Below are 27,316 nucleotides of genomic sequence, written 5' to 3'. Positions count from 1 at the left end.
GTAACAGCCTGCGATACACATAGACAAAAAAAAATGAAACCTTCCTCTGGGAAATGCTCTCATCTTTCCTCAAGAAATCTCTTCCTGAGTGATGCAGAGAGCTTTGCCACTTTATCCAAAGGGTCATGAGCTCGTCTCCTCCAAGAGCGGCAGTCCCACGGTCTGCATGACTCACAGTATGCCCCTGGCACATCCTTAGCTGGCAGAAGCAGCAGGGGTCAGCCACCAGCTCTGCTCTTACAGTGAACCTAAAGCATCAACTGCTTTTCCAGAATTCTGAAGATTGCCAGGGGCCAGCCAGGCAGATGGGGGCAATGGTACCACGAGGAAGCAGCCACAGTGTTAAGAAACCACCCCTCAGATAAAGGACAGCAACGTCCTCCACCTCCAGACTCTGTGCCTGCAGGCTCTCGCACCAGCCAGAGTCCACACAGGTAAAAATGGTATTTAACTACTACCAGCAATTGAGATTGGCTAGACACAGAAGCCCTGAACCTCTAGAATAGGTTAAATCAGGGTTTCTCAGCTTTCACACTATTGACACTTTGGGCCGGGTAATTATTTGTTGTGGAGGGCTGGCCAGTGCACGGAAGGGTGTTTGGCTTCTAACCAGTGAATAACAGTAGCAATCCTTTCATGTGACAACAGAAAATGTCTCTGGGCATTGCCAATGTCCCAGGGGGAGGGGGGGAAACAACTGCTCCCATTTGAGAACCACAGAATTAAGCATATTCTCCCAACCCTCAACTTCCTCACTGCCCCTTTGCAGAGAGGAAATGGAAGTATGAGAACAGTCACTGAACTTGCATTATGTGTGACTTCAATTCACTGATGCCCCTGAGGCGTTGCAGGCATTGCTACAAATACAATGGGAAAAACAATGAAAGAATCGGCCCTCCTCCCTACAGGGGCTTCCTGAAGCCTAGCCCAGGGTGATGGTCTCTCAAGGGCTGGTAATCTTTTGCAACTCTTTGCCTTTTTGTTAAAAGGCAACAAGGACTACTGGACAGAGCCCCCTAACCCAAACTTACTGGTGACAGTCACTGGTGGAGCACCCTCTTAGGTAGATTACACAACTGTCACGTCAACATTAAGATTATACAAACAAATGGAAAGACATATTCCATGCTCATGGATTGGAAGAATATTGTTAAAAGGTCTAGACTACCCAAAGCAATGTACAGATTTAATGCAATCACTATCAAAACACCGACAATATTTTTCACAGAACTAGAACAAATAATCCTAATATTTGTACAGAGCTGCAAAAGACCCTGAATAGCCAAAGCAATCTTGAAAAAGGAGAGCAAAATTGGAGGTATCACAATTTCAGATTTCAGGATATACTACAAAGCTGTAGTACTAAAAACAGTATGGTACTGGCACAGAAATAGGCACACGTACCGATGGAACAGAATGCAGAGCCCAGAAATCAACCCATGACCGTATGGTCAATTAATCTATGACAAGGGAGGCAGGAATATTCAATGGGAAAAAGACAGGCTCTTCAACAAATTGTGTTGGGAAAACTGGACACACAAAAGGATGAAAGTGGATCCCCTTCTAACACTGTACACAAAAATAAACTCAAAACGGATTAAAGACCTAAATGTGAGACCTGAAATCATAAAAATCCTGGAAGAGAAAGAGAGCACAGATATTAATTTCTCTGACATTGGCCATAGTATTATTTTTCTAGATATGTCTCCTGAGGCAAGGCAAAGAAAAGCAAAAATGAATTACTGGGACTACATCAAAATAAAATGCTTTCACACAGCAAAGGAAACAAACCATCCACAAAACAAAAAGACAACCTACTGAATGGGAGAAGATATTTGCAAATGATATATCCAATAAGAGGTTAATCTCCAAAACATATAAAGAACTTACACAACTCAACACAAAAAAGCAAATAAGCCAATTAAAAAATGGGCAGAAGACACGAATGGACATTTCTCTGAAGAAGACATGCATATGGCCAACAAACACATGAGAAGATGCTCAACATAGCTCATCATCAGGGAAATGTACATCAAAACCACAATGAGGTATCATCACCTCACACCTGTCAAAATGGCTAAAATGGAAAACACAACAAACAGTAAGTGTTGGCAAGGATGTGGAGAAAAAGTAATATTCGTGCACTACTGCTAAGAATGCAAACTGCTTCACCCCTCTAGAAAACAGTATGGAGGTTCCTCAAAAAATTAAAAATAGAACTACCCTATGATCCAGTAATCACACTACTAGTTTTTACACAAAGAATACGAAAACACTAATTCAAAAAATATATGCACCCCTATGTCTATTGCAGCATTATTTACAGTAACCAAATTATGAAGCAATCTAAGTGCCCATCAATAGACAAATGGGTAAGGATGTGGTACACACATACACACAAACACACACATACAGGAATATTACACAGCCATAACAAAGGATGAGATCATGCCATCTGAGACAGCATGGATGGACCTAGAGGGCATTATGCTAAATGAAATAAGTTAGACTAAGAAAGACAAATACCATATAGTTCCACTCATAAGTGGAATCTGAAAAAAGAAAAACAAAATGGCAGAATCAGACCTATAAATACAAAGAACAGATACCTGCCACAGAGGAGAGGGTGAGGTATGGGCAAAATGGGTGAAGGGAAGTGGGAGGCACAGGCTTCCACATATGGAACGTGTAAGTCACAGGAATAAGAGGCACAGCATAAGGAATAGAGTCAATGATATTGTAACAGCAACATGATGGGACAGATGGTAGGTACACTAGTGGTGCACATAGCGTAACAAATAAGCTCATTAAATCACTAAGTCATAGACCTGAAACTAACGTAACATCATGCATCAACTATACTTTAAAAAAAAAAAAAAAGTCAAAATAAATAGAAGATAGTCTTTCTTGATTCCTAAAATACAGTCCCCAATAAGGGTGACCCACCATCTGTTGTTGACGCCACCTACCAGAGAGTGACAATTTTGACTGTGTGACATGGTACAACTAAAGGAAGTCACGATGATGAGAAGGATGCCGACGGTCACTATCACAACTACGACCCTGTACCACCACCACCACCGCCGCCACTGCCCTGTCACCGCTGCTGCCACCGATTGAGCTCTTTCTGTGTGTCAGCTACTGTCCTCAGCACTTCTCACGGATTAACACATGCAGTCCTGCCATGAGAGTATGAGGAATGTATCACTGTTACCATCTCCACTTCATAGATGATAAAACATAGCAGAGAAGTAATTTGTTCCAGGTGACTGCAGCTTGAGGGTTCAATCTCAAACAGTCTGGTTCCAGACCCAACAGCTCTTCCCTACCATGCCACACTGCCTCTTAAGAACCACTATGGACCTGCCAGCCAGCAAGCATCTCTGACCTGCTGCTTCTGAACACACTTCTCGGGACTAACCTCTGGGCTTCTGCCATGTGTTTTTGTTAAATCATATGCCAACCATCCTCAAGATTCACTGATGCCACTCTTCCATGAGCAACTCCCCAACACCAAAAATAATCAAGTCTCCATTTCCAAACCTGCAGCCTTGAAATGAAAATGGAATATAAAGCAATCAGAAAAGTTGGACTGTCTAGGCACTTTACCTGGACAGGGATGTTTTCTTTCTCGATATGAAAAAAGGTCATTTTCAACAAGCAGCTATTTGAGTCACTATTTTAAGATAGCTGGACACAAGATAAAAAATAGTGTCAATAAAACACACAGGGCATCAAGCCCATCTTTGTATCCTTACCAACTGGCACATGATAGTCCTCAGTTATGTGTGTGTTACATAAGTAAATGAACAAATGAATGAATGAACCAACAAATAGGTGGACTATGGTCTTCCCACCAATAAAGCTAAAGAAATTATACCTCTGTAGGTGATGAAATTATTTCTCACCTTTGCATTTTACAGTTAAACCTGCAAAAAATACAAGTCTTATTGCAATTTTAAATTAACACTAGAACATTTTGTGTTTTAGTCTTAATGATAATCCATTTATCCAATAAGACTGTTCACCCAAGAATAATTTCTACAGAGCTTAGCAAAGAAATTAGGGCAAATATATTCCTCCAAATTCTAGTGTAACATTTTTATATTTATCATTGTGTTTTACAGTTATTATAGCAGTAAAATGTGTCCTCAGCAGGATTACAATTTTCAATTACTAAAAGGCTTTTAAAATTTTGTTTGTGCTTCAAAGCCTTAGCCATAAAAATTTAATCCCAACATCACTACCGCAATTCTGTATTCCTAAAACTTACTGTACATGATAAAGATGAGATCAAAGCAATTGAAAACATATAAAAAAATGTCCTTCTGGGGAAAGTAAGCTTTGCTTTCTATCATGCCAGAAGTGCTTTGATCAAGGGCAAGATCGACAAAAATCTCAGAACAGGTGCCCTGACAGCTTCTTTAAGTTTTCACATTCAGAAAGCCATGACTTTAGGGGGTGAGTAGGAGCTGGAAGATGCTACCACATTCCTGAACAGGACAGCCAAGGAGATGGCACTGTCAGCTAGACTTGCTGCCTGAGCTGGAGCCCAAGGAGATGGGATTTCAGTAGAAAGGGAGTCCTACTGGTAGGAAGAAGGTCTATCAGTATATAGGTCTTTTGGCTAAAGCTGTTGAGACAGGACAGCAAACCCCGACTGCCCAGATCACCCAGGCAATCATTAATTGAGGAATGATCAAGAAAGGCAGCACTTGGGGCCGATGCTATCCTATTCCCTTCCCTTGGCTCATGCTTCCAAAGCAGTGGTTCTCCAGCCTGCTGTCCTCCAGGCCAACCTTTACCAGGCTCTGTCCTCAAGGCACTCCATCAGAATCTATAGAACCCCACGAATCAAGGACTCTGGGCACAGCCACGATTGGCTATGTTTAAGGTGTGGCCACCATGATTCACTGACACAGAACCAACTGTGCAATGAACAAGGATTTACATATGAACTTCAAAAATAATTTGCATCTGTGCTTGCTCCTCATCCAAGTCCCTCTTCACCAAGGCTGCCCTGAGAGGCAGAGTGCCAACAAGAAATGGCTTCACTTGCTGCTTGGGAGAAACTAGCAAAGACAGGGCGCTAATGAGAAAGGAAGGTGCTAATGAAAAAAGAATTAGCCCCAACCTCTCATTTCCACTCACTGCCAGGAATGTCAACTTTCATCAGTTATGTATTTTTAATTTTAAAATGACCTTTCCACAGGAAGATAATACAGTTTTAGTAATACGCAAAATACAGTCCATTCATCGCATACAAGGACACTGTAGTGTTGTTTATTATAGACACATCGGGACACTACCCAAATACCCAAGAAAAAAATTAAGTTATCTATGTCCATCCATTCATAAGAGAATAAGTCGCTGGATTGGAACCCAGGGAGGGCGGAGCAGGTGTCTTGTCATCTCTGTTTATCACCACTGGCTATTAACATCAGGAGCTCACTGATTATTTTTTGAATGGATGGATGAAAAACACATGTATGGCCATTAAAAATACCTGATGGCATAAGGAAATACAACAAAGAAGAGTTTTAAAAGCTGCACATAAAGTATTCCAATTTTTTTTTTAGAAATGAGCAGATGTGCATGTATCTCTCCACATTTTAAAAAAGGACAGGAGGGAAATCAAAATTTATCTGGATTTGGAGGTGAGAAGTATTTTACATTATATTCTTCTTTATTTCTAAGAATGGTAAGGGCACCTGGATGGCTCAGTCAGCTGAGTGTCTGACTTTGGCTCAGGTGACGATCTCTTGGTTAGCGGTTGGCGAGTTTCAGACCCGCGTTGGGGCTCGCTGCTGTTGATGAAGAGCCTGCTTCAGATCCTCTGTCCCTCTTTCTCTGCCCCTCCCCTGCTCATGTTCTCTCGGTTTCAAAATAAACAAACATTTAAAAAAATTGGCTTGGATCATCCTTGCCCTTGTGTGTTTTATTGACAGCATCTTCTATCTTGTGCTGAATCGTTTGGGAATGGTGACTCAAGCAGCTGCATAAGCTGAAAATGAACTTTTCTTCTTTCATGTTAGGAGAGAAAACAAGCCTACCCAGGTTAAGTGCCGAAAAGAGTCCAAGGTTTTTCATTACCTCCAGTCTACGTGCCCTCTGTTTTATATGAATATTCACTGTACTCTAACAATCATGAAGGCATAAAAAAAAAAAAAAACGCTATTTGAAAATACGTATAGTGCAGTGAGTTCTACCCTTACAACTCAAAGATAGTGGCCCCAAGACCTGATGTCAGGTAAGAAGACACCTCCAGAAACATTTCAGTGACTGACCCTCACTGCCTTCTATTTGAATTCTTTTTTATTTATTTTTTAACATTTATTCATTTTTGAGAGGCAGAGAGAGACACAGAGTGTGAGTGGGGGAGGGGCAGAGACAGAGGGAGACAGAGAATCTGAAGCAGGCTCCAGGCTCAGAGCCTGCCGCAGGGCTCAAACCCATGAAGGGAGGGATCATGACCTGAGCCAAAGTCCAAAGTTTAACCGACTGAGCCACCCGGGAGCCCCTCCCATTTGAATTCTTAAAGCCACCTGGTGGGTAACCCACCTGTACTTAAAGTCACAAACATGCCCTCTTCCCGTAGCTGTCACAGGCACCCACACCATGTCTCAGATGCTCAGTATTGCTGACTACTGCTCTCTCCCGGGTTAGGCTGCAAGGACACACTTTAAGCTTTGAGTCCAGTGCATACCAGAAGCAAATGTTATTCCTGAGGTGCTACAGGGGGTGTCGCTAGTATTTCAAGGAACTTTCTAGGCAGCAGAATCTGAGAAAAGATCTTATCTAGGCCTGATGACGATATCAAGTGCTTTATGGAATCTACAGATATCCAGAATGGAACTCTTGGGCTGTTGTGTCAATGTTCCTACACCTAGCCAGCTGCACGTAATAGGAATCAAGCATTTCAGCCCTTTCTACAGAAGAGAAATGAACTTGGGCTCTGGGAGGTCAAGCCCACTGCTATGGAGGGTCCCGATCTGACCTGTGGGCCCACACCTCCCTGTCAGGGAAGGGCAGCCACAGCCCACTACTCCCTCTCCCTCACCTCCTGTACCAGGAACAGGACCCATAGCAATGCCTTCTTCAGAGACAAAGTGAGCTCACCAAATCCAGCTCATCTCACAGCCCACAAGGGAAAGCCTTCTCTTTTGAACAGGGTAACGACCATCACATCTCCCACTTCCAAAATGCTCAAGTCACTCTGTGGAGCGAATACGCTTTAAAAAGGGATCCAGGGAGGAGCCAAACAGCATGTGTCTGGAGACCAGGGCAGCTGTCCTCGAGCCTGGCCAGCATGGGACCCAGCAAGGGTGCTGCGAAGGCAGGCCTGCCTGGTGATTCTGGCAGACAAGCATCGCCCAGTCTTGTGAAGGAGGGTAGTGGCAAGCCTGCCTTCCTCCCCCTGGGGGAGAGCTTACTTCTGCTCAGGTCATCCCCTGTAAATGCCGAGGACAGCTACAGGAACACGCTCCTGAAGCCCTGTGTTCAAACACAGAAACAGTGTCAGGTTCACATGAAGAATTTTGGTTGGGTGGTAACAGATGTAGGTACATGCAGGCCAAGGTTAGTGATAATTCACCACCCTGAATGCATTTCACTAATCTAAGTGTTTAAATAAGCTTTGTAACATGTAATCCTTACAACAAGCCTATGAAGTAAGTGATATTATTATATCTCTATTTTTAAAAAGAGGAAGCAGGCTTTTAAAACCTCATTTACCGGGGCGCCTGGGTGGCTCAGTCAGTTAAGCATCCGACTTCAGCTCAGGTCATGATCTGGCAGTTTGTAGGCTGGAGCCGCACATCAGGCTCTGTGCTGGCAGCTCAGAGCCTGGAGCCTACTTCAGATTCTATGTCTCCCTCTCTCTCTCTGCCCCACCTCTGCTCACACTCTGTCTCCTTCTCTCTCCCAAAAATAAACAAGCATTAAAAATTAAAAAACAAACAAAACACTACATCAGTGTCCTGCCCAAGATCACACACCTGGTAAGGAATCCTTCTATAGCCACCTATAAATGCTCTCTAACTACCTTCCAGAATAAATGCCCCCAGGTCAGAATCATGCATAAGAGCTACTTGGAGCCACCTGGACAGACAGTCCACAGGCAATCTCTTTCTGTTTCCCAGTCTTACTAAAAACACTACTTTCAAATTAGCCCCAGCTGTAACTGTTCCACACAGGTAGAGTGAGGACAAGGGTCCTCACTAATAACTTCTGCTAATAACTTCTGGCTACTAGAAAGTGCCAGGTATGCACTAAGCCCTGGGCTACAGCGGGAAAAGAGAGGCAAAAACCCCTGCCCTCTGGGGGTTTGCATGCTACGTGGGGGAGAGAGACGATGAACAAATCCAATGAATATGTGCCGATAGGAGATTTAGGCGTTATGAAGACTGAGAATGAAAGAGAGAAAGAACAGAAGGAGAGGAGGAGCTATGGGGGGAGGGAAGGCACACACATGGAAGAGCAAAGGCAGATTCTCAGGGACCAGCATCGCTCAGTCACCACCACGCAGCCGGTCCCAGAAGACAGCTGTGGCTTCTAGGCAGATGGGGAAGGGTCAACAGCTCTTGAGGGTGGCCACACTGGCACGCCATTGTGACAGGCCGCCAGGCAAGGGGAGCAACCTCACTTCAGGGCCCAGGACACCCTGAGTCCAAGAGGCACACCCCACCACGCACATTGTCTCCTCAAGCTGGGACTTGAAGCAACAGTGAAGCAGGAAACAACAGGCCTCATCAACCAGGGGAGCAGAAGAGGCTCCAGTCCCTTCCGGAGACACACACTCTGACTGTCACCCCTGAGGCGCTCCTCAGACGTGGGGCCTCTCTGGGCGTGCTTGGGAACCGGGCCTGGCTCTGCAGAGGTGGGGAGCCTGGAGGGGAGAGCCACGTGGGGGGACAGCCACCACACACCCTTGGCGAAGCCCCAAGCCCAGAGAGCCCTGGTTTAGGTCCTAAGCTTTTTAAAGCAGAAAAGGCCTTTATTTAATCACACCAGCCACATCCCTGTAATCACGTCCTCCTCAGACACACCAAACAGCCCAGCTCTTTTTTTCTTTTTTTCTGCCTACCAGTGTCCCTCCAAATCAGTGTGTTTCCCTCAAGGGTGAGCATCGTTGCTTTGACAGTGGTGGTGTTCCCCATCACCCCAGCCCTCCAACACAACAGGCCTTTGATCCTATTTGTAGGAACAGAGGCAAAAAGGAAAAAGCAAATAAGTAAAATTTTAAAACACCATTCACAGGCTTTTTAAAATTTTTCTTTTTAATGTTTATTTATATTTGACAGAGAGAGACAGCGCACATCGGGGAGGGGCAGAGAGCGAGGGAGACACAGAATCTGAAGCAGGCCTCAGGCTCCGAGCTGTCAGCACAGAGCCCACGAACCGTGAGATCATGACCTGAGCCGAAGTCAGATGCTTAACTGACCGAGCCACCCAGGTGTCCCCACAGGCTTTTTTATCTCCAGTGAAATCCAACCTAAGTTTTCTTCATCTTCTTTTTCATAGCAGAGGTGGAATGAAACACATGTAAAGACTCTTCTGACTCTCCAAACGTTACCCCGGTCTGTAATACAGGGCAGGGGCTACCTTTTATGAGCTACTTCAGGCAGCCACACTGGCATCACCGTGGGGGTCTCCCGTTAGCCTATGAGCAGAACCCCAAGTGATGTTAACATCTCAGAAATGGGAATCCCCAGGTCAATGAGGGCCACCTAAAGCCCAAAGGAGTTATTGCTCCGCTGCACCTTGATCTACAACCAAAAACCCTACCACGTTTCTCCAGGGCTTGCGGTATACAAGCCCCACCTCGTTAAGGTAACAGGAAGCACTTCCTTTCTACTTACCTCCCTTCCCATGGTGGAGGTAACAGTGGATAACAGTGCAGGGTCAAAGCCCCCAAGAAGGGGCAGGCCAGGCTCACTCACAAGAACATCCATCCCCCTTCACCTCCCTCCCTCTCCCATCACACTGAGGTCCACAGCCCACAGGGCCCACCTTCCACATGGTTCCTGGCTTACTTTGTTCAGCTACAGCAAGTCTGTTGGGTCCCTAGAGGGTGCATGCAGGCCTTAGGCACACACCCTGCCGTCTGCCTCACTTGTTCTGCCTCAGCTGAGCTCTGCCCCCACCTCTGCACCCTACCCGGCAACCTCTGGTGTCAGTAGGGCTAACAGACACCTCCCGAGAGAGGCCTTCTTTGACCTTCTCATTCCAAGTAGCTCCTCAAGTGCTTTTTTTAAAAAATCACATATCCCGGGGCGCCTGGGTGACTCAGTCAGTTAAGCATCCAACTCTTGATTTCGGCTCAGGTCATGAGCTCACGGTTCGTGGGACTGAGCCCCAGACTGGGCTCTGTGCTGAAAGCTAAGAGCCTGCTTGGGATTCTCTCTCCCTCTCCCTCTCTGCCCCTCCCCTGTTCATTCTCTACCTCGCTCTCTCAAAAATAAACAAACGTTAAAAAAATAATAGAATCACATATCCCTGTGTCACTTTTCTTCCTGGAATTTATTACTATCTGATGGTTATGTCAGTTAGTGTTTCTCCCTTCCATAATGAGCACAGCCTCCATGAGAGAAAGGACCTTGTTTATCTTTTCCTAGCTGTATGCACAAAGCTTATACAGCGCTGCTATATATCTGTGAAGGGCACAGTCATTTCCCAAAGCGCTAGGCTTGAAGGCTTACAGCCAATCAAGGGGACAGCAGAGGCTCAAGAAGTCAGGGGGGACCAGGAGACAGGAGCTAAGGCAGAGCAGGAGATCAAGCAGGGAAGCTGGCAGCAGGGAAACAGAATACTGGGCATAGGGGAAGGGGGTGGCAGAAAAGCTGGTGACCAGTCCAGAGCCATGTCCCGGCATCCAGAGCAGCAAACATGCGAGAAAGGTCAGCGTGAATAAGATGTGGATGGGCCACAAAGGGAGGTAGTCTCTCACTGCCCCGGGTTCCATTCCTGTTAACTTAGAGAACACAGGTGGACCGGGCCTGTGCCATAGCTAAGAGGTGATCACTGAGCATCAGAATTTGGGTCAGGCTACCAGAGACAGAGATCAATTCACCTCAGAAATAAGAAGGGCATTGACTAGGGTGGGTAACAGAATTCATGACACAATCCCTGCGACAGGCATGGCCCTGCCACATGGGCCTGGGAGAGGCAGTTCAGGCTGCACAGAAGGCCCTGGCTGTGCACATTCCCCCAAGAATGGACTGACAGACGAGCACACGAGAAACACCCTCCATCCCCCACGGACGAATGTTCCAACTGTTCTACACGGGCTACCCGGGACGTGTTCCAGGCACTACTTCTGAATTACCAAACCCCAAAAGAAGTTGAGAAGTCTCTTTTCAAGTCAGAACAAGGATGGGGGATGAGAAGTTTGAAAGTCCTGCTATCGTTTGAGGACTAATCAAACTAACACCCCCTGACATGCAGCACCTTGTTCACACGGTACAATCATACGGTAAGATAGGAACGGATACCCACTCTCAAAGTAGTATGGGTCCCTAGGGCCCTGGCCATGCAGCCAGGATGTGGCAAAGCCAAACTGGCTGGCTCCCCCTAACCACTAACCTCATACCTGCCACTCAGAAGCATTTTCAGAGGACAGAGAAATAAGACATGTTGACGTACATCTTATAAGGAGGTCTTCAGTGAATTCAAACGCAGAGATGAAAGAGTCTTAGCATACCAAACAAAATCCCTTAGATAGACTCCCCTGGGGATAGATCAGGGCTTAACAAACACTTGGGAGGGGGGGCGCCTGGGTAGCTCAGTCAGTAGGTTGGACTGACTCTTGGCTTTGGCTTGGGTTGTCATCTCATGGTTCTTGGGTTTGAGCCTTGAGTTGGGCTCTGTGTTTGTGGTGAGGAGCCTGCTTGGGATTTTCCCACTCCTCTCTCTCTGCTCCTCCCCTACTCCCTCTCTCACAAAATAAATAAACTTTAAAAAAAAAAAAAAAAGAAAAAACATTTTTGGTAAAGGAGCAGACAGTAAACCTTTTAGGCTTTAGTCCCTGAGGCAACTACTCAACTCTGCCATTGTAATGCAAAAACCCCTAGAGGACAAACCAAAAGACCAGGAGGATTCCAAAGGCTTTACAAATAAGAACAGGATGCTATGACCCACAGTGAGCTTGCTGACCATAGCTTAGACCCGGGAAGTCCTGGGAAACTGTGGAGTCAAGGAGGGACACTCCAATGAGTGTTTCAGACTGAATCATGGGGACTACTGAAAGATGGAGTCAGCAGGTTTTAGGTGTCCCGTAAAATAAATCCTGTTTTACCATGTTTCTCTGTTACTACAGTTATCAATAATTGGGAGTGGTTCTGTTTCAGTAAAAGTTGATTTACTCAAACTGACAGAAGTCCGAATTTGACCCACAGGGAATAGTTTGCTGAACTCTTCAGCTCTAGGACCTCAAGCCAGGGATTCTAAAAAATCAGTAATAATCTAAAGTTAGCTATTACGATTCCTCAAATACCTTCCAGGGCTACTGAAGACACATTTGTAGCATACTGAGAGCCTCTGATGATGCCAATATGGGGATGGGAGAAAGAGGGTGGTTTTCTTTTCTGGTCTATTAATGGGATTACTTCGTAGTGGGCACAGATCCCAGCCATAAAGGATCAGTTCTTCATTCTCTCAGAGCAGACGTCTAGCCAGTGCTCTGTACACGGGCTGCATCTGTGGCTGAAAAAGAGATTGCGAACCCATGTCTCATGCGTCTTCATCCCCACTCCACCAATCCAACTAAACCACTGAACATCCTGCAGTCCCTGCATCTTTTTTCATGTGTTTTTTTTTTAAAGTTTATTTATTTATTTTTAGAGAGAGAGAGAGGGAGACAGACAAACAAGGAGCAAGCAAGGGAAGGGCAGAGAGAGGAGAGAGAGAATACCAAACAGGCTCCATGCTGTCAGTGCAGAACCCTATGGGGGGCTCGAAGTCATGAACCGTGAGATCATGACCTGGGCCAAAATGAAGAGTCACACGCTTAACTGACTGAGCCACCCAGGCTCCCCGGCATCATCTTCTGACATCAACCACCAGAGCTGCCTGGCTGTTGATGTGCCCACGACTGGTACTGATGGATTCCAGGGGAAGCACACATCAGCAGAATGGCTCTCCAGCTTTCTATGACTGGCCCTGGACTATATCGCCTTGCTCACTCCCAGTTGTTGGTGCCCAGAACTGAGAAATGGAGAAAGCTAAGCTGTCCAATTTTAAGTGACAGGAATCAGGTATCTGCTTGAAAACTTCCATAAGATGCTGTTAGTGTTTGCTGTTTCACTCTTAGTGCAGTGATTCTCCAAGGTGGGGAGGGAGGCAATTTTGCCCCCCATGTCTACACACATTTTTGGTGGTTACAACCAGGGGTGGTGCTACTGGCATCTAGTGGGTAGGGCCACCCGAGATGCTGCTCAACATCCTGCATGAACGAACAATCCCCACAACAAAGAATTATCTAGCTCCACATGCCACAAGTGCCCAGGTGACAAACTGTTTTAGTGGGATTTCGCCACATGATGATCCAATGCCTCAAGTGCACAGGCACAGTCCAATTAAATTCCACAAACTCAGCTCCAAAGACCACTTTGATTGACATGCCTAGCTGATGAGATGAAAAGAGAAAAACAGCAGTGTGTGTTGCATTTGCCGACAGGGCCTGTTTGTTTGTTTCTTTGTTGTTTTTGAGAAAAAGAAAAATTACTTTGCTAAGGTTTATCTGTGAAAGGAAATTGGAATCAATTTTCATAGTATCTTTGAGCTCTAAACTCCTATGTTTATAAGCATATAATGTGGGGCTGAAGTTCTAACAGACTACTCTGGGGTTCTGGTAACTTTCTACAACACATGAGGTCTGTGAGGTCGAAAGCTAAGACCAGATCACTACCCTTTAGAAAACCGAGGAAGCCTAGCCTAGGAAGATGTTCAGCAACAAACAAGAAATAAAAACATTGAAAACAACTAGGAAAATTTTAATTCTATAAATTTATCATTTATGGGTTTTCTTCTTTCCCATGGAAAAAGTGTGACAGACTGAGATAAACAGAAGGAGGAAATTACAAAGGAACTACTCCCCTATTCCCCAAAATATTTAACACGGAATGTACCGAACCAGAAACCTGAAAGAGGCGTCTTTTTTACTTGTTATATTGACTTGTTACACATGAGTGACACTAATGGTGACGATTTGCTTTATTTATTCGTTCTGATGGCTTACCTACAATATTTGGGAAATACAGAAGACTGAAGTCCATGATTTATTTAAAAATCCACTCTGAAAAACTACCTAGTTGTTTTTCAGTGCGGACTCTCAAAATGGAGTCTCATTTTTTAATCCATCAGAACAAAAAAAGGTGGCATTTATTCAGGCATATTGAGAGCCCATGCCTATTGACATTGCCAAATCCAACAGATTAAAAGCAGACAGCGTGATTAGTCCAACAGTAGGCACTACTGACACTGTTCAGTAGGCACTGAAAAAGAAATTTCCACATTCTACTTTAAAAGCAACCATTTTCTCCTTACCAAAACATATAGCTGAAATTTAAAAGTAACCACATTTCCTGGATCCTTTCAAAAAGAAAAACAAATTATGTCAAATTAAGTATAACTTCCTGTGTTTGAATTCAAGCTTCAAAATGCTGCTATACATTTTCAGGAAATCACCATTTGAACTTCATATACTTTAGAGTCCATAACTGCGGTGTCACAATGTATAACAGCAAACCTTTCCACCTCAGCCAAATCCATTCTTGCATCTCATTTATATTACACCTCTGGGTCCCAAACCCTGAGGGCACTAAGGTCTGCATTCAGTGACTAGACTTGTTAATGAGCAAGAATGACAGGACATCTTCTATGGAGTAAGTCCATTCTCATCCTTGGTGATCATAGGAGAGCTGGGAGATAGGCGCCCCACGACGTCCTACGATCCAAATTTCATCTACAATTTTTGTTTGTATTGTGTATGTATGCCTTTTTTCAAGTATTTTGCATATATCCATATACACATATTTTTGTGCATATACATAAAATATCAGAAAAATATACAGTGACATGTTAATTGTGGCTAGTTCCTAGAGTAGGTTTATATGTGATTTTCTTTATTCTTGGGTTTCTCTTTTGCATGTCTACAGCTTCCAAAGTTTTCTATATTAAGCATAACTTTTGCCAAAAGAAAAATAAATAATATTCTGTATGTATTTTTTTTCCCTCAACCTCATTTCTAGAAGAGTTTTTAGGTACCCAACAAAAAAAAGCAACGTGTACAAAAAGACTTCTTTCGAAATAAGGGCAATGAGAGGCAAGGGCAAGAAACAAGAGCAGGCAACACTGAAGAAGCTGAAGACTAAAGCTATTAGCCAGCACATAAGACCAAGTATCCTACATACCAGCCAGAGGGAGGCACACGTTGGACTCTGAGTTTCTCATCCACCAACCCCCCCCCCACCCGCCCTGTCCTTACCTCACCCTCCTCCCCTAGTCCTCCTTCGACCCTGCATTCCTCCCCACCCTCTGTACCTTACCACCACACAGCCTTAATTAAGTTTTGTTTAGGGAAAGATAACAAGAATATTTTTCTACATTCCCTGATCATACTCCCGGATGAGATCGTGCAATCCAGAAATGTGCTGTGGGAAAGGGAGCTAGCTGCACATACAACCAACTGAGTGCTACTGCTCTGCCCCCACTGGTCCTGGGACTGAGTGTCAATGTGCACAAGAACTCAGTATCCCCAAGGACATGGCTTTAACTTTCTAAAAGTGTCCCTGTGTGCAACTCCCTGCCATGAAGGCAGTGGCAAGGGAGGCACTCAATCCATGATAAAAACCAAGGCTGCGAGCCTCTGGAGTCACTTTGAGGCAAAGCCACATCCCATCGAGAAGCCCCAGAAGCACCGCGCTTACCGTAAGCTGTCATGACACCGGCGTATGGCCCATCCACCACATTCCGGTTTTCTTCTGCCAGTGCCTTGATGTACCTCTTGCTGAGGTCCAAGATCTGCTCACGCAGCATGGAGCTGCTCTCAGGCTGAGTTCGCTGCTGGATGGTAAAATGCAGGAGCATCATACCCCAGATAAAGCCAAAAGTCACAAGGAAAAAGCCCAGCTTCTGAGAGGACAACTTCCACGGAGTAAAGAAAGCCATTGCTCTCCAGCAACTTCACCTGCCCTTGGCTCTCAAAGCGCAGAAGGGAGACACAAGTTCATGGTGCAGGCTGGGTTTGTGGGCACGTTGGTCTCACTCCGGCTCCTGCGTCAGCTGATTTCCTTTCCTCATTTCCATTCTGCTGTGAAGAAGGGGGAAAGTTAGTAGAGTGGTCGTGGCCAAACACAGTGAAACAAACCAGAAGCCACGTTTTCACTCAATTGGCTCCAAAATGCAAACTTCCTTTTTTCTTCATTTGCTGGTTCACTATCTTATGTTATGATTCCAGATCTGTAAGCTGAGAGGGGAAATCTGGCTAGGCGACAAAAGCTGCACAAATACAGAGGAGGAAATGTGTGTCTGACTATGTTAACAGGTGTAGCAGGGCTGTTCCAGTCTGGACCAAGTTCAAAAACAGGAAGCCTGTTTTACAAGGTGGGGAAGAGATGGAAGGGTATTCTACTGAATGTCAGCAAAAACCCAAGTGGAGGGCAGAGCCCTATCAACATGGGGTAGTCGTGTGCATCTGTAAATTGAGCTTACAAAGTCATTAGTATGTGCTCTGGCAAAGATTTGAGCATGCTGCTGGAGAGGTGAGCAGAAAGTGGGCGCCTCCTTAGGGGGCTAGATCAGGAAAGGGGAGAAAGTCCCCGTATTACGTAAGTGTGGCCAGCTCTCATTAGCAGTGTCCAGAGAGAGAGGAGTTGAATCTCTCAGGAACCACCAGGTGGCCTCTCCCCGGGCACCAGTGCAGAGAAGCTATGCCAGGGCACCCGGTGATCTTCCTGTTCTAGCTACCATGAGTGAAAGAGGCACCTCGGCACTCATTTGCATACTTCAACTCAGAAAATATGGAGCACGTGATTAAGACTCCTTTCCTGTAACTCTCACTTTCACTCACACCATGCAGCAAAATGTGAGGTACAAAGGCACAGTTTCGATCCTGATCAGGCAGATCCTATTTGGTGCCCTATTCGGGCCAAGGTCTCAAATCAGTCTTCCTAAAAAAATGAGGCTCAAGTAGAGGTTGTAAATGGGTTATAAGTAGGCCAAACTCTCCAACCCCTCAATCAGAGTCTTGGGCCCAAGGACCAGCCAGCTTACAAATGGCACCATTTTCTAAGTGTGCCAAGGGAAAAGCTGAGCAGTGACCTCCTATGGGGTACTAACCCAGGATGTATTCAGAGTGTGCGTTATGTTTTAGTTCAAAGCATTCTTCTTTGTAAGCCATCTAAGAAGAAATGATGGTGAGCTCTTGGAGCATTTGGCTTTCAGGATCTATAATACGGTGGATCTATGTTGGTCTTCCTTTTCACTGTTTCCTCACCTGCGAACAGCCATTAGTAGCTTGTAGTATCACTGCCAACAGCAACTGATAAATAAATTCTAGGTATGTCCCAGGAAGTGGGATAAATGCTTTTTGTGCCTTAGTTCACTAAATTGTTAGAAGAGTCCTACATGGTAAAAATTACTAATATCATCTGTTTTAGAGATGAAGAAACAAAGGCACAGAGAGATGGACTTGCCAAAGGTCACCAGCTATGAGGCAGAAGGATAAGCTAGGGACAGCCTAGGATAGTACAGCCTGTCCCACCATGCCCTGTCTCCCCTATGCCACCCCTCTTTCCCCACCAGCCTGTTTATCTGTGGCCAACATCTGTTTGTACACACACTTAAAGGGTTGCAAAAAGCAACAAAGAAGAAAATGTGACAGAAATCCTATGTAGCTCAGAAGCCTAAAACACTTACTACTGGCCCTTAACAGACCAAGATTACCACCCTCTGAATTCTAGGCAACTGGCTCTACAAAGCATGGTCCCTAACTCCACAGCAGAAGCACCAGTGAGAAATGCAAATGCCCAGGCCCCAACGCAGACCTACTTAATCAGCAACTCTGGAGGGTGGGTGAGGGGCAGGCAGCAATCAGTGCTTCGACAAGTCTCCCAGGCGACTTTGATGCCTCCTCAAGTCTGAGAGCCTCTGACCCAGGCAGATGGATGTCACCTCTATGCTATACCACTGCACTGTCTATACAGTGTGGCTCAAACTCCCTTTTGCAATACTGTAACACTTCAATTCTTCCATCCCAGGCACACCCCCTGCACCTGCTGGTCAGTTATCACCATAACCCCACACCATAACTCCTTCTCCAGGGTCTCCCCGTATTCACTCAAGCTGCTCTCCCTACCTGGCTGGCCCTCTGCAGATCACACTGATAAATCCAAACCTGGTCTGTTCCCCAAGCCCCAACTCTGGTCACAATGGCTTCAGACAGCCCTTCAGACAGCCCATAAGGTCCCTTGCTAGTCTTCAGTTTAAACACTTGTCTGTTAGGGCGCTTGGGTGGCTTAGTTAAGCATCTCTTTTTTTTAAATTTTTTAATGTTTATTTATTTTTGAGAGAGAGAGAAAGAGACAGAGCATGAGCAGGGGAGGGACAGAGAGAGAGGGGAAGACACAGAATCTGAAGCAGGCTCCAGGCTCTGAGCTGTCAGCACAGAGCCCGAAGAAGCATCTGACTCTTAGATCATGACTCAGGTCATGATCTCAGGGTCATGAGACTGAGCTCCGCATTGGGCTCTGTGCTGACTGTGGAGTCTGCTTAAGATTCTCTCTGCCCCTCCATGTGTGTAGTCTCTCTCTTAAATAAAAAGTAAAATAAAACACTTGTCTATATAGATTATTTGCCAGTTTCACCTGAGTGGGATCCTATGACATCCTCTAAGGGACCCTCCCTCCATGTGCATTCTCAGAGAAAGACACCAGCCCTAGGGGCACAATACACCACTTGCTGCCCAGCGAACTTGTCCTCCAGGCACTCTGGCACTTTATTTAGCCCTTCCTTTTCTTTTTTTTTTTTTTGAATATATTTATTTTGAGAGAGTGAGCAAGTAAGCGTGAGTAGAGAAGGGGAAGAGAAAGAGGGAAAGAGAGAGTTCCAAGCAGGCTCTGCACTGTTAGCCTGACATGAGGCTCAAACTCACCAACTGTGAGATCACCACCTGATTCGAAACCAAGGGTCGGACGCCTAACTGGGTGAGACACCCAGATGCCCCTATTCAGCCCTTCTAAATAAAGGTGAGCAGCACCTGCCTTTTCTTTCCTCCACTCCTTCTATGGTGGCTCCTGAGCACTTCCTGCCACCGGTCCCCAGGGACTGAACAAGCAACACAAGAGAGATCTCAGCCTCATGGGGCTTCTGTTTTAAAGCCACCACTCGACTGGGGGCTGCCCCTGGGTCCTTAGGAAGTGACTGCACTTCCTGTTTGATAACTCACAGCAGTGAGTCAACTGTACCCCAGGGCTGAAGGGATTTTCCTAGGGCAAGTACGCTAGATGCTATACTAAAATGATAGTCATCTGACAATCTTCTTTACTATTTTAAGGGGGAACCCCTAATGTATGAAAGAATTACCTGTTAACTTTTAGACACGCAACTCCACTCCACTTCATCAGTGAATCCCCTGAAGAAGCTGCTAAAGGCTGCAAAGTGGAAGCAAGGGCAAGGCCAGGTCCAAAAACTGAACAAGGGCCCCCAGTAGAAGGTGGCGTGCTTCTCTGCCTTGACCTTGGGAAGAGTCACAACTGCCCAGGTGGCACATTTGCAGGGCAAAAAAGGTGGTCGAGAAAGCCAGCCAAGGTTAAATGACACCATCTCAGAGACATACAAATTGGGAGTGAAAATCCCCAATCCCAAACTCAGAGAATAGCTCTGATTATTGAGGGCCCAGATTTCAAGTAACCACAGAGCTGTCAGAATAGTCTCTTTTCCAGTGGAATCTACAGTGTGAAATAACAGCACCTATTCTAGCACAGCAACAGCACATGCAGAGAAGTGGATTAGAACTCATCTGTACAATTCCTACCAACATAGAATTTTAAAAAACCTCTTCCAAATCATTATCTGGAAGACACCCCTAACTTCCACAGTAAAGGGAGGACAACAGGACAGCAATCCTCCCCAGAAGGTGCTGGAGCCATGAAAGGACATAATGATCACCATCAGTAATGGCCACAAAATTCATCAAGAGGCTGCAGAATAGTGATCAAAAAGCAGTCAATCCAGCAGAAAATCTGCCTGTCTCCAGACTTTCTAATGTAGGTAGAATCCTCTGGCAAAATGGAGCCAATAGACACTAAAAGGGCAGACAGTCTATCTCAGAAGCCCTTGTTGCCAACCTGAGTAATGCCAGCCCAAGGTCAAGACTCCATGAAGAAGTCTGCACCAAGTGTGTTTGCAATGAGCTAAGCTTCTAGGTCCATCACTGCCACTCAATGCCCTAAGACCCATTTCTTCCATTCCTGTGCTTCAAAAATAGCAGCATTCATTTCCTTCCTTCCCATTCACTCCTCCACACAAGAAAATCTGGCTTCCACCTTTCCAAAACTGATCAAAGATCTTTGGCAAGGAAATATGTCAGTTCTCTTCATTTAAAAAGTAAAAGCATATGAAAAGATGAGCAAAATCATTAGCCATTAGGGAAATGTAAATTAAAACCACAATGAGATACCAATTCATACCCACTAGAATGGCTATAATCCAAAAAGATAGACAAGAACGAGTACTGGTGAAGATGTACAGAAATCAGAACCTTTATATATTATGAGTGGGAATGTACAACCGTGTAGCTGGTGTGGAAAATATTCTGGCACTTCCTCAAAGGGTTAACCACAGAATTACCATGTGACCCAGATAACTGCGCTCCTAAAATTCTCCCTGAAGAAATTAAAGTATATGCCCACACATAAAAACTTGTACACAAACATTCACAACAACCTTGTTCATAATAGACCAGAAAACCCCCCAAAACTCAAAAGTCCCTCAACCAACAAATAGATGAGAAAAATACATATAAGGGAATACTACTAAATCAGTAAGAATAAGTTAGGTTGCAATATGTGCTACAACATGGATGATCCCTGAAAACACTATGCAAAGCGATAAAAAGCAGTCACACACACACAAAACTACATAGTGTATCAATCTACTTTTATAACATGTCTAGAGGATGCAAATATACAGACCCAGGAAATATAGCAGTCATTGTTCAGGGCTTGCAAAAATGGAGGAATTGGGAAGTGACGACCAAGGGTTTATCTGAGGGATAATGAAAACGTTCCAAACTTAATTGTGATGGTTGCACAATCCTGTGCATGTATTCATAACACTGCATTATAGACTTTTAATGAGAGAATTTTAGGATATATAAATCGTATCTCAATAAAGCTGTTACTGTAAAAAGCAAACTCACCTCCAAAGTTGGGAGCACAAAGAGGAGCTGTACTTAGGAGAAAGGCAAATGAAAGGCAGTGGCATGGGCCACTGCAGACCCAGCAAGGACCCACCTCTCCCCGCCTCCCCATTCCCCACAGCCCAGTCAAGGCCAGTGGTTCCATTGCTAAGGGCTGACCACAGGCCTACTAAGAGAAGGAAATTACATGGAGAAATCTGCCACCAGCTCACCAGACATGCTGCTCTTACAAGCTCCCAATCAACCTCACACGCTGCCCTACAAGGCAAGGCCTGCTTTGCCTGCCAGATGCCAATTTCTCAAACCACGTGTGAACACAGAGAACAACAGCCCAGCTCCAATGGAGACTGAGGAAGCAGTTCCTTCAGGAACCCATCCAATATCCTTGGGGGGCCCATTTCTTACATCAGGAGCATTCTCTTTAGAAGATGAAGGAGGCTGGGATTGCCTGTCCCTTCAGGAGCAATGCCAACCCCAACCACAGAGATTTCATCTTTTCCTACGGCCCCACAGGACAATCCCTTCACAGCTGGCTGGTCCAACATTCACATGGGCCAGGTGTGCTCAAACCAAGTCATCCACATCCCTCTTCTGTCCTAGCCATGCACCACGTACCACTTCAACTACTTCCTATCTTCCTTCCTATTGTGCAGTAACATTCAAGAAATCCTAAGTCAACCATGCTCATCCATGTCACCTTGGGGAATCCTGCCCATATCTCACAACTGAACCCCACCTTCTGCATAAAGCCTCCCATGACTCCCTAAACTGAAGAGAGATTATCCTCCCTGGGACACTCAGAGCAGTCTGTGCTTCTTCTGAGGGGCTTCTTACCTACTACTGTATAGGATAATCCTTTCTTACATCTCTGCTACAGGGTGTATAGGCACCCTAAAGACAGGAAACGCAAGGAATAGTGGTATCTTGCACACAGTGGATGGTCATTAAGTGTCTGCTAGATGAAAGGGCAGGATGGTGGAAATGAGATGAAGAAACACAAGTGAGCAATGACCTCCAAGACCTCCTTCTGGTGCGAACCACAAAGAACCCGGGCACTCTGAGTCTATATTTGTACCTTACCTGTCAGAAGTTTTTACCCCAAGATCTTGTCACATCGCAGTGGGAAATGACTGTGCCCTGATTAGATGGGGTTAAACTACAGAGGATATGGTGGCATATAGGTAATAAAAGAGAAAGAAAAACAAAACAAAACAAAACAAAACAAAAAAACATAAACCTCTAGGAAAAAAATTCCAGAAGGGACAATGACTGTGGGAACAAAAAGGTATCTAAGACAAGAGATGTGAAGGGGAAAAAGTAGGGGGGGAGGGGAGGGGGGCAGGTGCTTGTTTCATAACCGGTTATCCAAGATGGTATGATCACAGAAAGATGCCAGAGGGGTGGTGAGGAGGAGACAAAAGAATACGTGCTCCCAGGCCTGGAAACTTGGGTCTACAGCTTGCTCCACTCACTGGCGCCATGTTATCCTACATGAGTCCGTCTCAGTTTCTACATGTATGAAAGGGGGAAAGTCACAGAAGCACAGAACACTGTCAGAGCTGGATGAGTAGGGGGTAAAGGATCCTAGTTACTGGTTTTCAAACTGTGGCTTAAAGGACTTCAGGGTTCCCAGAGAGGTTTCCATCTCTGAGGCTCCAGAAATGTTTTCGTTTGAATTTTGGTTTTCTTCATTTAAAGTATGTTCGTTTGGGGGCGCCTGGGTGTCTCAGTCAATTAGGCATCCAACTTTGGCTGAGGTCAGGACCTTGCAGTTCACGAGTTTGAGCCCTGTGTCGGGCTCTGTCCTGACAGCTCAGAGCCTGGAACCTGCTTTGGATTCTGTGGCTCCCTCTCTCTCTCTCTCTCTTTGTGCCCCTCCCCTGCTCACACTCTCTCTCTCTCAAAAATAAAAACATAAACAATAAAAAAACTAAAATGTGTGTTTTTTTCTTTTTAAGTTTATTTATTTATTTATTTCAGAGAGACAGAGACAGCACAAGTAGGGTAAGGGCAGACAGAGAGTAGAGAGAGAGAATCCCAAGCAGGTTCCAGGCTGCCAGTGCAAAGCCTGACATGGGGCTCGAACTCACGACACCGTGAGATCATGACCTGAGCAGGAACCAAGAGTTGGATGCTTAACTGACTGAGTCACCCAGGCATCCCTAAAATATGTTCTTTAAAAAAATCTGTTAGAAAAATTTTTATACAAAACTTCCTTAGCTATCTTTGTACATGTGGAGTTTGAACTTTGAATTTCTATGTTATTTGGTCAGAATGTTGATGCTTGGCAGTGGTTTTGTTTGCTTATTTGTTCTATAAAATTCAAGACTACGTATCGATTCATATAAAACTATATGACAAAGAACTGTCTGATACCCTAATTAAATGCTAGATGTGGGTCAGTCATAAATTTTAAGTTTCAGAGACTTCTTTGTCTGATTCCCCAGAGAGGGAGAGAGAGAAAATCCCAAGCAGGCTCCATGCTGTCAGCACAGAGCCCAATGCAGGCTTGATCCCATGAACCACGAGATTATGACCTGAGCTCTAATCAAGAGTCAGATGCTTAACTGACTGAGCCACCCAGGTGCTCCTGGGAAACTTCATTCATTCATTCATTCATTCTTAACATTTTTTTATTTATTTTTGGGACAGAGAGAGACAGAGCATGAACGGGGGAGGGGCACAGAGAGAGGGAGACACAGAATCGGAAACAGGCTCCAGGCTCTGAGCCATCAGCCCAGAGCCTGACGCGGGGCTCGAACTCACGGACCGCGAGATCGTGACCTGGCTGGAGTCGGACGCTTAACCGACTGCGCCACCCAGGCGCCCCAGTACTTTTAAAAAATAACAGGAATCATTACCATTTGCCATAGAGATGAACCTGTGTTTCCACAAGTCTGCAACCAAAATGTGATACAGAAATCAAGTGGGTCCTAACCTTGTAAAGACCATACACCATCTTACCAAACAACCCACTGCACTCCCCAGAACAACTCACTGGCCTAATCGACTTTTAAAGGAAATATGATAAATTAAAATATGTAAAATACCTTCAGACAGACTGGGACACTATGTTAGGTCTTTCTTAGGAAAACAGTAACTAGGTACAGACCCTCAACTTACAAAAGAGGACACTGAGGACCAGAAAACGTTATGTCCAGTTAGAGTCAGAATCAAGCCAGGTCCTGCTTCCTAACGCGATGTGGTCTCCAGCATACCTAGCCACATCTAACCAGCTGCCTGCAGAAACTCAAAATGGAAGAGACTTACCAATATGAAACACAAATCAGAAATCACACTCCAGTGATATGCAGGAACTCTAAGTCTAATGCCATGTCCCACCAACCTCAAGGGGTTGGAAGAATCAACAGATAGGAAGAAAAATACACATTAACGGCATTACTAGTATAGGGAATAGAGACGGTCTGGGGGGAAATTCTTGTTCTAAATAGGGTGGCCTCGTGCCATTAAACGTAGAGGCTGAGAAGAACAGAAGGAAACAGAAGGCACGTTTTCCCTCCAAAGTAAGTCCAAAGTCCTGGGGAGTGGCTCTGAGGTTATTCACTAACCTGGAGGGCCCTGACACATAGGCCCAGTACTACCATCTTGAAACCAGTTGTAGGGCCCCCCCCCCAGCAAGAGCCCCAAATCTCAAGTGGGAATCCTTGACAGTTGTGAGGACCACTGAGCTCACCTCCCATCCTGGGGAGCAAAGGATCTCAGGAACCAACTGCAGTGCTGGCTCCAACAGGTGTGAACAGGAGCCCTTCCTTTCCACTTTCAGGACTTGGCCCTCTGACCCATTCTAGTACTTTTCTTTATAAACAGGAAAAACACATTCTCAGTGAAAACAGCCTGCTCCCTTTAGACCTGGTTAAATAAGTCCTATTTTGAGTCACTAACTGAAAGACACCCATTAAAACAACACACCTTTAGGATACTTGGGGAAGCTTTTTTCATGTCTGGGTTTCAGTGTTGTTCTTCTCTTATGTCTGGGTTTTAAATGGCCCAGTCCCTTTTACATGTGAAGCAATCAAACCAAGACAGTCCTGTGCCCAGTGTTTTCATTTCTTATGCTGCACCTGCATTCTCAGTGGGTGGGGAAAGAGAAACCTCCAACCCCACCCATCTGAAGTAGGTATTTTGCCTTGCACTTACATTGCCTCCCGAATGCAGTTCAGGGCTCCATATCCAGCATCAATAGCAAACTTAATTTTCGAATACAGTAATAACGTTAATGACTTTGCATCTAGAACAGGCCCTCCTTCCTGCCGGCCCTATTCTAACCCCGCCCTCATTCTCACTCCCAACCGTCCTCTGGCCATTTCACAGAGGGCCATCTCCACCAGAGGGCGTGGTAGGGAAGGCAAACAGTTGGAAACCAACACTTGATCTCATTCTGGCTTAGCCTCTTTGGGTGTGCACACTACTGGACAGGTGGACAAAGTGGAAGGTGGACAAAGGAGTAAGAATGAAGCTGTCGCCGGTGGATCAGATAAGACTGTCACACGTTCTGTGAGTTTCACTCACCACGCCCATAGGTTATTCACAGTTCACAGAATTTCCCATCCAAAAAAAGTGAAACCACAGCAACTCCAAGAATTCAGAAAACATCTATTAAAACAAAGCAAAATGCACAGCTTTTTGAAAAATATAATAAGTTCCTTTAATCCAGGGGCTTCTCAATCCTTGGCATAACTGACATTTGGGGCTAGATAATTCTTTGTCATGGGGCATTGTCCTGCGTACTGTAGGATGTATAGCACCATCTCTGAACTTCCACCCCTAGACGACATTAGAACCCTCCACTCCCAACTGTGACCATCAAAAATGCCTCCTGACACAGCCAAACGTTCCCTAAAGGAAAAAAGCATCCTGGTTAAGAACTACTGTCTTAACCAATTAGGAGGACCTTACCCACTCAGTAGGAAGAGACTCCAAAAAGGTCAGCCCCAAGGACGAGGTTGCAAGGTGAGGAGAAGCAAACCAAGGTAAACTCAGGAATCAATCACCAGCCCTGAAGATGAGCAGGCACAGACCCTGTGCTAAGGTTGAAGGCCACAGGGAGGAGGGCTGATTCCTGATGCTGCCCCTAGCTGCCTGACAGACAGAGGAGTCTCTCTTTCACATCCTTTACTGCCAAAACTATCTTGGTGCCAGATGAGAAGCTCATTCCAAGGCTGGCTGTGCCACCGTTTACGAATTAGTATATGGCACTGGGGCTCTACCCCACAAAGACCCTAGTCTATAAATCAACAGACACAGGGAAGAAGTCTTGGAGAAGGCAAAAACGAGCTGCATCAGTTTTTAAAAATCCAGCAGGACTGTCACCTGGCTTCTAGCCCAAGAAACCAGGAACTCACATTATCACAGGTTGATGACTAAGGAGAAAGAAAGGAATGGTCTGTGAAAAGATCACAGTGTGTAAATTTGTTAGGTAGGTCTCCTCAATGTTAAAATGCTCAAAAGATTCACTTTCACTGAAAGCCAAAGGACAGAAAAGCTACAAAATAATTTTATGGTAAGTATACAATACACTTTTTTCTCTGAGGATCAGACTCTGGCAACTTCCTGTATCTAGAAAGCACCCGTGAAAACAACAGGACCCAAATGGCAAGACTAATTTTAAAAAGTCAAAAATACCATCAAAATCATTTCCAAAAAGGGGGGCAATGCCTTCGAGATAGCAGCTCATTATTCTTGAAGTGCTCCCTGAACCCTAGAAACCAATCATCCCACCCGTAAGACCCCTCCTTCTCCAGCTGGCGGACATAGGCTGGGTGCTGGCCTATCCCATGAGTGTTTCAGCTGCACTGTCTGCAGAAATGGGATGGCCTTCCAAGCAGTTGATTTGATAAAAAACAACCAAGTTAAATTGTTTGTTTTTTAAACTAGCTG

At 45.2% G+C, this 27,316-nt stretch overlaps 1 protein-coding gene across 2 annotated transcripts in view; it reads right to left on the bottom strand.

The window, feature by feature from the left end:
* The window catches only part of MGAT5 (alpha-1,6-mannosylglycoprotein 6-beta-N-acetylglucosaminyltransferase), a 341,991-nt gene that overhangs the window by 199,322 nt on the left and 115,353 nt on the right, over window positions 1–27,316 (bottom strand). The window contains exon 3 of one of the 2 annotated variants that reach the window (XM_043573265.1): window positions 15,927–16,306. In XM_043573265.1, the coding sequence (XP_043429200.1) occupies window positions 15,927–16,167 (241 nt within the window). In that variant the 5' untranslated portion in view covers window positions 16,168–16,306. Of the gene's footprint in view, window positions 1–15,926; window positions 16,310–27,316 lie in introns of both variants that reach the window. The other variant, XM_043573264.1, reaches the window with a different exon arrangement.

The sequence above is a fragment of the Prionailurus bengalensis genome, chromosome C1 (assembly GCF_016509475.1).
Source record: "Prionailurus bengalensis isolate Pbe53 chromosome C1, Fcat_Pben_1.1_paternal_pri, whole genome shotgun sequence".
Taxonomy (NCBI): Eukaryota; Metazoa; Chordata; class Mammalia; order Carnivora; family Felidae; genus Prionailurus; species Prionailurus bengalensis.
The sequence above is the reverse complement of the archived record's forward strand: the minus strand, read 5'-3'. Positions and strand labels throughout refer to the sequence as shown.